This window comes from Hydra vulgaris, chromosome 13 (assembly GCF_038396675.1).
Source record: "Hydra vulgaris chromosome 13, alternate assembly HydraT2T_AEP".
NCBI classification, from domain to species: domain Eukaryota; kingdom Metazoa; phylum Cnidaria; class Hydrozoa; order Anthoathecata; family Hydridae; genus Hydra; species Hydra vulgaris.
In genome coordinates, this window is record NC_088932.1 from 50,969,591 (window position 1) to 50,984,957 (window position 15,367).

Consider the following 15,367-nt stretch of genomic DNA (forward strand, 5'->3'; position numbering starts at 1 on the left):
TATTTCCAGAGTTTTTTTTTAATCTTTGTTGCTTTAGATATTTATATATTAAATGAATTAAGTGAATTAATTGAAAAATTTCTTTTATAAAAGTATACAATCCTTTTTTCTTTTATTTAGATGCAAAACCTTTGCCAAATGTTGTATTTGTTTCAAAAGGTAAGGTGACAATTATTGCTTTATACAGGAAGTAAAAATCATTAGAATAAAATAATAACTTTTTAAATTTTGATATCATTCTCTTCCTCTTGATGTTATTTTCTTTCTCTTGATGTTATTACATTTCTTGTTTTGGATATTATTCTCTTCCTCTTTATGTTATTATATTTCTTGCTTTTGAATCTAAAGTAACTACATAAATTTTGTTGTTGTTGTTTTTTTAGAAGTAAATAAAGCTCCTGAAATGACATTTAACAAAAACAACTTGATTGCAATCCTAAAATCTTTGGAAAAAGTATATTTAGTTTCTTTTATGTTAAAACCCAACTTATTTTTACAAGGATTGAAAAGCGTAATTCATTTAACCATTGGACAAGATAAAGATCAATATGGTGATAGAACTCCTGCAGTATTTTTTCATGAAGACGGTTCAGGAAAAATGATAATTGCTTCTGCAATCAGTGATAAAGTTGATTCTTTTTTTACCTCTGATCCCCTTCCTCCTAATAAATGGTCAAGTATCAGAATTTCTCAAGTTTTACTTAATGGAGTCTATACTTTTACAGTGCATATAAATGGATATATTGTTCATAGCATTGAAAATACAAAGCCACAAGCATTTCAAAATGTCAAAGTATATACATCAGATCCATGGTATGACTCACAGGATGGTTCTATTAAAGATCTCAGAATTATTAATGGAAATGCTGGTTGGTTTAATTATTGTACTCTATTTATTTTGTTCAAAAGTTTTTATATACAATGTCAATGGGTAAACTTACTTAGCCACCAACTCCCCTCTCATTATACTCATTCATTGTTAAAACTGAAGTTAAACAAAGTTTAGTTTTGATAATGTTTAACTTATAAAGAATATGAAAAAAATTACCTTGCATCTCAAATCTCAATAATAAACATTTTTTAATATACTAATATAAATTAAAAAAATTAATTTTCAGTTGTGTTCTCATTAATTACATTTTTTAACACCCCTCTCTGCTTAGGAAGTTCTTAAGGTCAGCATGTTGTGCATGTTCAAGTCCTCTTTTTATTTATTTTTAATTTTTTTTAAATGTAAAACAAAACTGTTCTATATATTACATATAACATCTATTACATACTATTTTTTACTCTCTTTTCCATACTCAAAATTAGTTGTAAGAATCTCGAAAAATAAAACTTAAAATAAACATAACCAATAACACAATTTTAAACATAAAAAAAACATAAGTTAAAACATATAATAAACATAACATATAACAAATAACATATTTTAAACATAAGTTAGATATAGCCACATTTTCTCATAAAAGAAATGCTGAAAGACTTTTTATTTTATTTTATTTAATATTATTCAACACATAATATATGAGTTATATAATCTTATATAAATTTAATATAAGTATTGATGACATGATAAAAGTATTTATAAGTATTGAATAAGTATTGATTGAGTATTGAAAAGTTTGGAATAATCTTGAAAAGTATCAAGTTAGTAATATTTTAAACAATTTGTTCATCTGTTGTTATCCCTCCCATAACTGGAATATCATTGTCAACTTTAACTTTTCTTTTTTGGTATCATCTGCAGAACATTTAATTTTTTTAAATTTTTTTGTGAATACTTATTTGTTTCAAGTTTGAAAATGGTTTTAAAAGTTTAGATTAAAGACCTAACTTTATCTCTGGAAATCATTTTCAAGGACCAGAATTTGTGTTATTTCATCATAGTTACATATTATAGCTTTAAAGTTGTTTGCATAGCTACAAATAATTTTATCATTACAAGCTGTCACTTACTAATCCATATTTGAATTAAACTGGTAAATCCTGTGGTCTTATTGCTTTCTTTATTATAACATCATTATTATAAATCCTGTGGCCTCATTGCTTTCTTTATTATAACATCATTATTATAAATCCTGTGGCCTCATTGCTTTCTTTATTATAACAAATATTGCTAGCTAGTCACTGATTTCCAACTTAAGTTTTATAAATTAAAAAATTTTATATTTGAAATTTAGAAATAAAACAATTAAGTTTCAAAATAAACTTAATGTAATTTTTTTATATAAAGATTTATTATATAGAATTGATATAATATGTATGATGTATATATATTTTTTAATATAAAGTCTGGCATCTGAAAATAAAAGATGATGCAATAAATTGGCTTAAGTTGACTCAAACACATTTTTTGCTAATATTATTTAATTAAGTTAATATCGTTTTCTAGGTAATAAAAGAATGATTATTTTTTTGCTCTGCTATCTTCACTTTATTTGTTTCTTTATTTTTAAAGTTTAATGATTCTCTTACATCTTCTTGATCCAGAAAGAAGCTTTTATTCTCTCTTATTAGTTTCAAGTTAAGTCTTATTTTAGCTCATAGTTTTCACCTTCTTGCCCAGCCGCTATATCTAATTGTGATCAAATTTCAAATTCAAATTTCAAATTCAAATTTCAAATTCAAATTTCAAATTCAAATTTCAAATTCAAATTTCAAATTCAAATTTCAAATTCAAATTTCAAATTCAAATTTCAAATTCAAATTTCAAAAGAATTCAAAATTTTCAAATTTCAAAAAGAAAGAACGACTCTCTTGAGAACAAAATGTCTATTTAATATTGCAAAAAATCCGTGTATTGCTTAGTTTCAATACTCTCAGTTTACTAAGTTTTATATTTTATCTAAGTTAGATTCTAGAGACTTTTGGAAAATCTTCAACAGTGTCATTAACATTAAAATTCTTATCATAGACTTACAAAAGTGTTCTATAAAACACATTTGTAAGACTATGACAGTAATGTTGTCTGGAACATTATGATTATGGGCTGTGACAAAAATGTTGTTATCTTTGTTAATGATCTTCCTCATAATCATATATCTAAAGCTCTATTTGCTGACAACACTAATATATACTCCTGTCATGACAAAAAATCATCAATTATTGATTGTTTTGAACAGGCAATCAATCTTGAATTTGATCTTTTGTAACAGCCTGGGACTTGCAGTGGCTTGTGAATCTTAACTCCTGCAAAACTCAATTATTTATTTCAAACTCAGACAAATTTATGATTTATATTTCTTGTTTTTGATATTAATTTCTTCCTCATTCTCTTCTTTATTTAAGACAAGTTGTTTTACAGTCAATGTCATTTACAGAAAGTTTGTAGCTAATCTTAAATAAATACGTTTCATTACGTTTTTATTATAGATATATAGATATATATAAATTTTTTTTTTTTCAAAAACATTTGTGAAAACCTCAGACTCCAACTCATTATTTTTTAACAACAAACTCGAATGCTCCATAATGTTCTTTTTATTTTTTAACTCCCTAATTTTTAACTCCCTTATAATCCCATTCTCTACAAAACTCTTATTTAAACTGCCGGGGAAAAAACTAGATTAGTAAAAGTATTTAGAGCATGCAGGGATAGATACAGTAAAAGGATGTGACTTAGCTAAATGTTGAGTCAAGTAAGAATGAGTTTTGGTTGATGGAAGTAGAAATATGTCATCATATTGGGCTGCTCATTTTAAGATGCCCATTCTCTTCTCGACAAATTCCAAAAATGTATTGGAAATGTGGTCTAGTTTTTTCTCCCATGCTCATTTTTTGTATTCTACAAATACTATCATGGTCACTGCTAAAACGAGTCTCTAGTTCCATTATCCAAATGCTCTATTATCTCTAGACCCAATCTTATTCTTGCTTGATCCTGTTACTGTATCTGTCTCTTCATGCTCTAAAAATTTTTTGTTATCTAGTTTCTTTCCTCACACATCAATGCTTTGGAACTCTCTTCCATCTTCATGTTTCATCTTCATCCTGACTCATACAATTTACAGTTTTTTGAATCTTCTCTTAACTCGAGTCTTCTCTCTTCTCTTTGAAACTTCTCTCTTTTCTTTATCTTTAACAACATTCTTTGTTCGCTGGTAAAGTCTTCTCACAACCATTTTCTTTATCTTTAACAACATTCTTTGTTCACTGGTAAAGTGAGATCAGGTTTCAGTCAGATCAGGTTATCCTGCTACTGGTAACATGTAACCCAGTACAATCTGCTTCATGTCCTGCTGCCTTGTAGGATACCCCTTTTTAGGCAAAGGCTAGGAGATGCCAACTCCGATTTAAAACACCCCCTGCCTTGGGGCTCTTGGTTGAGTAAAGGCTAGAGATGGTGTCTCGATAAAAATACTCATCTTGGGCAGATGTTAAATACACCCAGCTACTGTCTTGTAGAAGGCCTCCGAGGCAAAGACTTAAGGGGTAAACAGATTCTATCTGTTGACCAGCCTCGCACCCCTTCTTTATCTATTAGGCTGGTGCAGATATATTTTAATACATTGTTTCCAATTTAGGATGTTGAATGCTGGATCTTCTTGACTCAATGCATGGGTTTTGCTTTGTGTCTCTGTTTTTATGAGTAGGCAACTCATTCTATTATCTCCTAATGAGGGTACAGCTCTAAAACTCAGTTTTATGGTTCTGAGGCCGGCTGGTAGTCAGGTTTCCTGAACTCTGTGGTAGCTCTCAGAGAGGCTGATTCCATCAACAGCTGAAAAATATCAAAGTATTAACAGTGCCATGTTGCGCATGGATGGTGTCCCTATTTGTACTTTTGGTGTGCATTGCGGAGGCCACATTTGGAGCCCTTTGTTACGGCTTAGGGTTTATTAGTAGTAATGAGGCGATTGCTTGGGCTATTAAACAGTGTTCTGAGTACTATCTATGCTTCGAGTCAAGTTCTTCAATCTAATTTAAAAATGAATAAAGTACCAAAAACTATAAAACACAAAAAACCATCATCATCACCAAGTTCTCTAAACCTATCATTCACCAATATTCGTGGTCTTCGAAGTAACTTTTCTTCTGTTGAGTCTTATCTCTTGCAAAGTTCACCAGACCTACTTGCTCTTTGTGAGACTAATTTGAGTTCGGCTGTCTCATCTTGTGATCTTAGTGTTGATGGTTATCTTCCTCTAATTCGTAAAGACTCCAATAGTCACATGCTTGGCCTCGGCATTTACATTCGTAAGAATTCACCCATTTGTCGTGAAACTAGGTTTGAATCCACAGACAATTCTTTTATATGCTTTCGTTTAGCACCACTTCACTCTATTGCCTTTCTCTTTGTTCTATATCGCTCTCCTTCATCTCAAGACTGCACACTTTTTGACGTTATTTCTGATCATATTGACCAAGCCCTCTCTCTTTATCCATCAGCTAATATAGTTGTTGTCGGTGACTTTAATGCTCACCACTCTAAATGGCTTGGCTCTAGTGTCAGTGATTCGGCAGGCATTAAAGCCCACAACTTTTGCCTTTCTCAATCCCTAACTCAAATAGTCAACTTTCCAACTCGCTTTCCAGACAACCCGAATCATTTACCTTCTCTACTCGACTTATGTCTTGCTTCTGATCCTAGTCAGTGCTCAGTTTCTCCACATTCACCCTTAGGTGCTTCTGATCACAGTTTGATTTCTCTAAAACTAATATCTCATTCTTCTTCATGGTTTTCTTCACACTGTGCTGCTGCGATTGCCAATCGAAACCGTTACTTCCATATTTATCAGCAAAACAATTCTCCAGAAAACAGACGTCTGTTTATTACTGCTAGAAACAATTGTAAAAAGGTTTTGTCAAACGCCAAAACCCACTATTCTCAGTTCATGAAATCTCGTATCTCATCTCAAAAATTAGGCTCTCGTGACTTCTGGAGAATCTTTAATAATATCAATAATAAGGGCTAATCTATAATTCCACCTCTCTTGTATGGTTCAGACTTTGTCACCAAAAGACAAAGCTGAATTGTTTGCTAAAAACTTTTCATCAATATCATCTCTTGATTCCACTAGTTGCGTTCTACCTGATATTGCCAACAAACAGGTTGATCCATTGCTTGACATTCATATCACTCCAGCATCTGTATCTAAAGTGATTTCCTGCCTAGACTCTTCTACAGCTTGTGGCCCAGACAACATACCTGTTATTGTCTTGCAGAAGTGTTCTCCGGAGCTGTCATCTATACTCTCAAAACTATTCAACAAGTGCTTATCAGAGTCTTGCTTTCCAGCCTGCTGGAAAGCGGCATCTGTTATCCCTATCTTCAAAAATTCTGGAGAGCGATCCGATTCGTCTAACTACCGTCCCATAAGTCTTCTTCCTATCATAAGCAAGGTTTTTGAATCTTTAACAAACACTTAATTTCTCATCTTGAATCTAATAATTTACTTTCTGACCATCAATATGGATTTCGATCTTCTCGTTCTACAGCTGATTTGCTAACAGTAATAACTGACAGGTTTTATCGTGCATTAGATAAAGGTGAAGAGGTTAAGGCCATCGCTCTTGACATTTCAAAAGCTTTTGATAAAGTTTGGCATATTGGTCTTCTCCATAAGCTTTCTTTTTATGGTGTATCCGGCAACATCTTTAAGATCGGATTCTATTCTCTATCTCTATAAATCTCAAATCCGGCCTTGTATGGAATACTGTTGCCATATCTGGGGCGGATCTTCTAATGATGCCCTTTCTCTTTTAGACAAGGTGCAAAAACGCATTGTAAACATTGTTGGACCTGCTCTTGCAGCCAACCTCCAACCATTATCACATCGTCGTAATGTTGCTTCTCTTTCTCTTTCCTACAAATACTATAATGGGCACTGCTCTAAAGAGCTAGCGTCTCTTGTGCCATCTACTATAATTCATTCTCGTGTTACTCGTCATTCAATTAAGTGTCATCCTTTTTCTGCTCCAAAAATGCTTATTCGTCTAGTTTTTTTCCTCGAGCATCAGCTCTTTGGAATTCGCTTCCTTCATCTTGCTTTCCTGAATCATATAATTTGCAATCTCTTAAGTCATTCGTCAATCATTATCTTGCTCTACAATCTTCATCTTTTCTCTTTCAGTAACTTCCAACTTTAATTAGTGGCTGCTTGCAGCCTTGTTGGAAGCGAAGATGTTTAAAAAAAAAAAAAGTCTTCTCTCAACCGTTTTTTTTATCTTTAACAACATTCTTTGTTTACTGGTAAAGTCTTCTCTCAACCGTTTTCTTTCTCTTTAACAACTTTTTTTCACTGTTTTTTTTTTAAATTTTTTTTCAATTCACCTCCCCAAGACAATAAAGGCCACTAGAGTCAAGGAAGATACTTTAATAGTGGTTACAATCAAAGTCAAGGAAGATACTTTAGTAGTGGTTACAATCCTCTCCCAACTCTATAGCTCTAAAACATGAACCTTAACGAACAAGGCCGCTGCATGGAGAAACAATTTAAAAGCAGTACTACCACGGACGTGGTGAGGATTGCACTCGGAACTTCTCGCTTATGAGGCGAGCGATCTACCACTATACCACTACTGCATTGTATTTTTTCACTACCGCATTGTATTTGTACATGTTCAAATCCCAACTTATTGGTTGTATGCAGCCCAGGAATTAGTTAAAAAAAAAAAATAGGTAGACTTGCATCCTGACTCTTTTTGCAATTGCTTTATTTTTTTTGAGTTCTTATTGTTTTTGTTTATTTCTGTTTAACAAATTTCTAGAAATTTTCTCCTTCTGAATAGCATTCAGAACCATTTTATTCTTATTTATAAAGTATAATATTATGAAGTATAATAAATCAGTAAAATATTTATCTTTAAAAAATTGTATACTATTGACAAAAATTCAGAGTAATTGTTTCAAAAATCTTTTATGATCTTTATGCCTGCAGAATAACTGCATCCTATTTTTTTTGAAAATATATGACCATTAAGATATTTTAACTTTTTTTTTTAGAGCAAATGATCGAAGACATAGAAATGGGTTTGGTTCAAAAAAACCTAGTGGCATTTATTCCAAAGTTGGACAGTAGTTATAGAATATATTTTGATGTGAAACCAACTTCAATTTCTAGTGGTTTTCACAATGTTATTCATTTTACTATTGATTCTGATAATAGTAAATATGGTGATAGGATACCTGGAGTGTGGTTCCATAGCAGTGATGATAGTAGTCTTTTTATTTCCTCTGCATTAAATGGGAATCTTGACAGAGTATTCATCACAAAACCTGTTATTCTTAAAGAGTGGTCACATGTTGAAATTAGTCAACAATTAGTAAACAATGCTTATATCTACACAATAAAACTGAATGGTGAAAAAGTGTTTTCTGAAGAAAACAAGCAGGCAAAGTCTTTTGATAATGTTATAGTTTATGCTTCAGATCCATGGTATCCTGCTCAAGATGGCTCAATTAAAGATCTTACTATTATAAATGGAAAATCAGGTAAATAAATTAATAGTTATTTTAGGCTTAAAATTAGAATCCATTATTTAAAAGTCTGTGATAATTAAATTAAAGGAAATTAATAAATTGAAAGTAATAAACAAATCTTTGTTGGAATGGTGGTGGTGATATAGAGATGGCAAGATAGATGCACGATAATTTGTCTTTATTATTGTTTGTTATTGCTGTGTTTTAAAATAAACAGTTTAGCTGGTACAATTAAAATTACATCTGATTTTTCTGTGTCTCACCCCATTGGGTGGACACAGAAAAATCCAGTCAACTTTAAATTGAGATTTAATGCCATCATTTTGCAGATTTTTTCTTTTTTCAACTTATTGGCAGCATTAATCCGTTTTTTTGGAAGTCCTTTTTATTTTTTGTTACTCTACCTGTCTTACAAAAAATCCTTTAACTATTACCCAAAAATCTTCAATCTTGCGCTCTAGGTACAATTTTTACATTATTGTCTTTGCACCACTGTAGAACTTTTTTAGAATAGTGAGAAGCAGCAAGATCTGGCCAAAAGAGACATAGGTATTTGTGTTTTTTCATAAATGGTAAAAGTCTTTTTTGGATGCATTCTTTTATGTAGAGATCGGCAGTCAAGGTGTTCTCAATGAAAAAATAAGAGGACTGCACATGACAGCTACAAATTGCTTGCCATACAAAGAACTTGGATGCAAATTTTTCTCATTAATTATATTTAAATTGATCATTAGCAGGCTTATCTTTGTTCTTCATAGTAAAATTGTTGACCAGGAAGTTGTGAAAAATCCGCCTTGCAAAATGTTTCATCGTCTTCAACTTCGTTTTTTTTTTTTATCCGTCATTATAACCAACTTCTTTGTATGTTGAATTCCTTTAATTTCACCTTTTAAACATCTCTTGTGTTTATTTTTCTTATGAAATACTTTAATTCCAGTATTTTTCAGTATTTTTTTTTATAAGAACAAAAAGTGTTGAGTTTCTCGTTAAGAGTTTCGAGTGTTGACATCTCGCTGTGACTAGTCCAGATTTTTTGCTATTGAACTGAGAATTGAATATATACCTGTCTATATCTTTAATACCTTTTTTGTATTTACATAAAGTTTTCTTTCTTCCACCTCCAGGTTTTCTTTCAACGCTTCAAGTAGTCTTAAACTTATTTATAATATCTAAGACTGTAGATTTTGGGACATTTGTATGTTTAGCAATCAAGCATTATGAAGTCTATAGATTTTTGCGAAAAAAGTTCGCAACTTTTTAAAGCACCTCAATTTGTTTCCAAAATATTTTGCAAATCATTGATTTGTAAACAATAGTTTATCAACATAATTAAAGAAAGTAATGTTTAATTTAAAAAATTAAAGCAATAAAAAACATTTGTGGTTTTAAAGAAATCTCAATTTAAAGTTGACCAGATTTTTTCCTGTCCACCCGATAAGTGATAATAATATATTAAAATAGATATACTGGCATAATACAGATTACATTTCCAACCCCCCTCTCTCCCCCTCCCCCTCCTCCCCCAACCTTTCAGATATATTAATCAGATATTTTATTATTTTAACATTAATTGGTTTTTAACTTAGCATAATTTATTTTTAAAAGACTAATTTAATTTATTTTGTTATATATATATATATATATATGCATATATATATATATATATATATATATATATATATATATATATATATATATATATATATATATATATATATATATATATATATATATAGTTCTATAGTTTGTTGGCTTTAGGAAGAGCGGAAGGAAAAAAGTGATTCTTACGCCAACACATACGTCACTTTTAATTACTTTTGACTTTCGTCCAACATTTCCGTGTTGGACGAAAGTAAAAACCATTAATTTAATTACAAATTAATCGTTTTTTAAAAAAACCACAAAAACGCAAATTTAATTGACCAGAATGTTTTTAAAAACATTCTGAATGTTTTTAAAACATTTTGAATGTTTTTAACAATATAAACAATGTTTTTATTTTTATTTTTTTTAATAAAATGTTTTTATTTTTATTTTTTTTAATAAAATGTTTTTATTTTTATTTTTTTTAATAAAATGTTTTTATTTTTATTTTTTTTACTGTAAATCATGCGCGGAGTGTTGCTACATCGACTATCTTATAGCCTGACTCGCAAGGGAGTGCTGCTACATCGACTGACAAATAGCCTGACTCGCAAGGGAGTGCTGCTACATCGACTGACAAATAGCCTGACTCGCAAGGGAGTGCTGCTACATCGAATGACAAATAGCCTGACCCGCAAGGGAGTGCTGCTACATCGACTGAGGGTTTGGTTGGGGCAGGCAGTCTATCATTATTAAAAAAAAAAAATTCCGGTCTTGCATTTTAATTTTTACTTTTTGTCAACAAAATATCGAAAAAACTTTCGGACAACATCTAAGGGTTCTATATATATTCATATATATATATATATATATATATATGCATATATATATATATATATATATATATATATATATATATATATATATATATATATATATATATATATATATATATATAGAGGGTGTGCCAGCTATTTGAGAACATATTTTTAATCAAAATCAATTATATAAGTAATATAAAGTAAACTATTGCTTAATAATTTCATTCAATGAAATCCCCCTCTACTTCAATAACTGCTTCGATTCAAGACCTAAACCATCTGCAAGCGTGCTTGAGATGGCCCTCATCTATGTTGTCCATTACTCAGACAATAGCTTTTTCTGAGAATCTTTGGTGTTATGGGGATGTTTATTAACATTTCTCTCAATGACACCCCAAACATAATAATCCAATGGATTCAGGTCTGGAGAGTTTGGAGGCCACAAGTTTGGAGTGATGTGATCATAAAAATGGTCTGCTAATCATCCCTGAGTGTTTTGAGTCTTATGTGCTGGTGCAGAGTCTTGTTGAAAAATGCAGGGCCTTCCATTTCTTACTCTATCGATCCAAGGCTTAACAACCCAAGACTTTAATGTAAGCAGCAGAAGTGACTCTTAGTTCTTGTGGAAAGAGTTGTGGTGGCGTCACATGTCCTTTGTTGCTAACAACCCCCAAAACCATAACAGTTGCAGGAAATTTTGTGTGCATGACTGTTGGAAATTTGCAAGGATCATCACACAGCCATTTGTCATTTCTTCTGTTTACTTTTTGATCTTGATCAAAGTTTTTCTCATCTGAAAAAAACTAAAGCATGCCTTGCTCAGCAGGATGTTTCAGTTTGTTTAGCAGCCTATCAAACGATTTGCTTTGGTGGTCTCGGACATAAACTGACCTCTCCTTTTTACATAAGACTTGTAGCTAAGATTTTCATGAACAGTCCTTTGAATTGTGGCTTCTAAAACACCCAGGTCTTTTGCGATGGACCTCTTTGACTTTTCGGGGCTCTTGTCAACAATATTCTGAAATTGATGAATAAATTCAGGTGTTCTATTTGTGTCTGACACTTGCTCGTGCCTTTTATGTTTAGCAGCTTGATTACAATCATTTTCTTCTAAACCTTGCGAACTTTAAGAACAAAAGATTGGGTGACTTTAAGAAATTGTGCAATTTGTAAATCGCTATACTCTGCTTTTAATGCTACAATTACAGCATGTCTTTTCATTTCTTGTGTTAGTTTATTATCTATCATTTTTAATTATCTGCAAAAAAAAAATAAATTAATGTAACATAAAGAAATGATGACATTATGCGATGTTCTCAAATAGCTGACGCACTCTGTATATATATATATATATATATATATATATATATATATATATATATATATATATATATATATATATGTATATATATATATATATTTATATATATATAAAGTATAAATTAAGCACAAACAATTAATTTCAAAGAATAATAAAAGGTCATAATTTTATTTTTAAAGTTATAACGTTATAATGTTCTTGTATTTGCTGACAAAACCAGCAATCTATTCAAAATGTCTACTAGATATACTAATGTAAGAAAATGTAAAAAATAAAAAAACCTATATAAAATCATCTGATTATTTAGAAAAATTTGTCAACCTAAATGCCATCCAATACTTTCAAAAATAAATTTAAGTTACCAAAAAGAATGCCTAGAAATATCACCTCCATTCTTTACTTTAAAATACCATAAAGAAAACTTTATGTAGCAAAACTGCTAACTTCCTCAAGCATACTCAATGAGCTATTTGAGATAATTATAAAAACTAACATAGGGCTATATGCGGTAGTGGTGTAGTGGTAAAGCGCTCGCTTCATAAGCGAGAGGTTCCAAGTTCAATTCCCACCACGTCCCTGGTAGTACCGCGCTCAACTTCTTTCTCCGCGCAGCGGCCTTGTTCGTCGAGGTTCGTGTTTCGGAGTTATAGAGTTGAGAGAGGGTTATAACCACTATTAAGTAGCCTCCTCGTCTGTAGTGGCCTTCTAGGCCTTGAGGAGGTGAATAACAAAAAAAAAAAAAAAAAAAAAAAAAAATATTATAAGTTTTTGCCCTTATAATTTTCTATTACTAGTCTTTAATCGAAACACTGTAAAAGTTCTGAACTGTTCTGAAAGTATTGAAAAAATGATCAAAAACATAGCAAATAGAACTTTTTTCAAAAATTGAAAATAATGAACTAAAAAGCAATTGTCAAAATAAGGCAAAATGCCTCATGAGTGGAAAAATGTAAATCCACAAATATTATCTATAAATTTATAATATAGAAATGTATCATTGCAGCGAAAAACTAGCCCAACCCATTTATATTAGTTTAATGGAGGGTGAGCGAAAAATCAGATATAATCACAAATCATCATTCAATAATTTTAAATATATAAAGTCCAGCACTTTATCAAATGTTTAGGATTTGAAAAATAAACTTAACAAAAACCCCCACATTCACACGGTCTATTCTAATGTCTGTACCCTTCTACTCAAATATTTCCAAATGAACCCGATTATGTTTATATAAGAAATTTGCAATTATATAATTATCCAAAACCTGAGCATTTTTTAAATAAGCTAATTGCACTTATATTGAAGTGCCACAACTAACTAACCACTAACGGTTAAATTTTTATTTTAATTTTATACATATTTAAGCTTGCTAATAAATTATTCAAATATACAGCTCTTGTAATATATTTCGTAATATAATTCGTACTTTTATATTTTTATATTTATATTTTTTAATATATAAATAGTGCACATACATTATTATATAAACACCTTTTTTTATCAAACATTAATATATATAACTATCTCATAACTATTAACAAAATTAACTAAAAACAAATTATTAGTAACAATAACCCTGGCTACTAAACAAAGAACTTTTTATTAATTGCCTAATGATTGTTGTAACAAATGAAGCTCTGAGTAGCAATATTATATAAGTAGTTACAACCTCATTTCCCTGTATCATAATTTGATGAATTTTCATTAAAGATTAGAGAAAAAAAAGCTTACTTTCAAGGTGAAATAATTTTAAAATTTTTATTTATTAGCTTTTTTGATTTTTGAGATTTCTTTAAGCAGCTACAAAAAGGAACACAAGCATTAGAGTCACATATATGCAACATTTTATCAGGTCATCAAACACACAAGGAATTCAATTATTTATGATAATGTTATTGGACAGGATGAATCTTGGGGGGAGGTAGTCATTGTTGTGACAGGAGTTAAACAGGTTTTGCAAAACTTTGATCGCATGCTCACAGCACTGGTTGCTTTTGGCAATGTTAATTGGAGGTTCGCATGTTTTCCAGTAGTTTTGCAAGCATCTGAGAGCTTTTGGATAGTCATTCATCTCTGCAGATAGTTCATGGAAATCTTCAGTGCGGAAAAATTGACTGGTTAACCAATGGTCAGCCAATGAGTAGGAAATGAATGAACAGATTTCACGAAGCCTGTTACAGGTTTCAGGCATCAGAATAAATGCAAGAAGGATTAGAATGGCTCAAGAGTTCCAGCGTGCATTGCTGTTTGGGATCTGCTGAAACTTTACAAAGGGTATCTCATTCATCTCAGTGTGGTGAGGGATAGCACGAGTGAGAGTTGTTAGAGAAACTTCATGTTGTCTCTCCAGCCACCTGTTTCCATAATCTCATTTTTACCGTTGCTAAAGGCTGAATTCAATTTGTTATTATTGCTCATCAAATCCTTCACAAAGAAGTACTCGATGTTTAGTGGTTTAGTTAATCCATTGAGCTCATTGTCCATGACATCAGGAAAAATGCAATCCAGCACATGGTGTTGGCAACAAATGAATTTGGTTTGTGGTAATCTTTCTCTTCAAACATTTGGTGCAGCTGAGCAACAACCCCTTTTTGTCAGTATCTTCTTGTATTGGCAACAATCATCACAATTGATCCCCACAGATTAAATTCCACTAACACACTGTGAAGTCTTTCTGCAATTTCTTGGGCTTTCCCATCTTTCAATTTGAGCGCAGTCAACTTCTTTTGCTTCATTTTTGAGGATCACTTCCTGAAATTCAAAGCTATTAATGTGTTTGCTGTCAAAGCACATCCTCCATTTCTCCGGTTGAAGCAGGCTTATCAAGTATTTCTTCACTTGAGCTGCCCTTATGTATATAGCTTTGTATATTGCTGAATGGCATGGGGTTGGGATTTCAATGCCCTCACCAGAAAGCTGGCGGCACACCTTTGCTGCTCCATAGAAAGACACCTTCGAGATTGTAACAAAAAGGTGTCTTGCAATGTGTGTTGGGTTATGCTTTGTTTTGCTCTTTGATGCTTCAATCTCATCATGAAATTTGAAGCGTTTAATGACTTGGTTTTTCTGGGCCATGCGAGTCTTTTCACACATAGAGACTTTGTAAATAACCACTTTGCCTCTCCTTGATGGTGCTTAAAACCGGATTAAGTTCTTTGTCCAAGTTTCCTTGTTCTTCTCTGTATTAAATATATATATATATATATATATATATA

General features: G+C 31.3%; 1 protein-coding gene across 4 annotated transcripts in view; it reads left to right on the top strand.

Annotated features, from left to right (window-relative positions):
- Positions 1-15,367, top strand: part of LOC105845300 (uncharacterized) — a 211,880-nt gene that overhangs the window by 116,182 nt on the left and 80,331 nt on the right. For all 4 annotated transcript variants that reach the window (XM_065816628.1, XM_065816631.1, XM_065816630.1 and 1 more), the window contains 3 exons: positions 121-159; positions 384-869; positions 7,949-8,437. In XM_065816628.1, the coding sequence (XP_065672700.1) occupies positions 121-159; positions 384-869; positions 7,949-8,437 (1,014 nt within the window). The remainder of the gene's footprint in view (positions 1-120; positions 160-383; positions 870-7,948; positions 8,438-15,367) is intronic.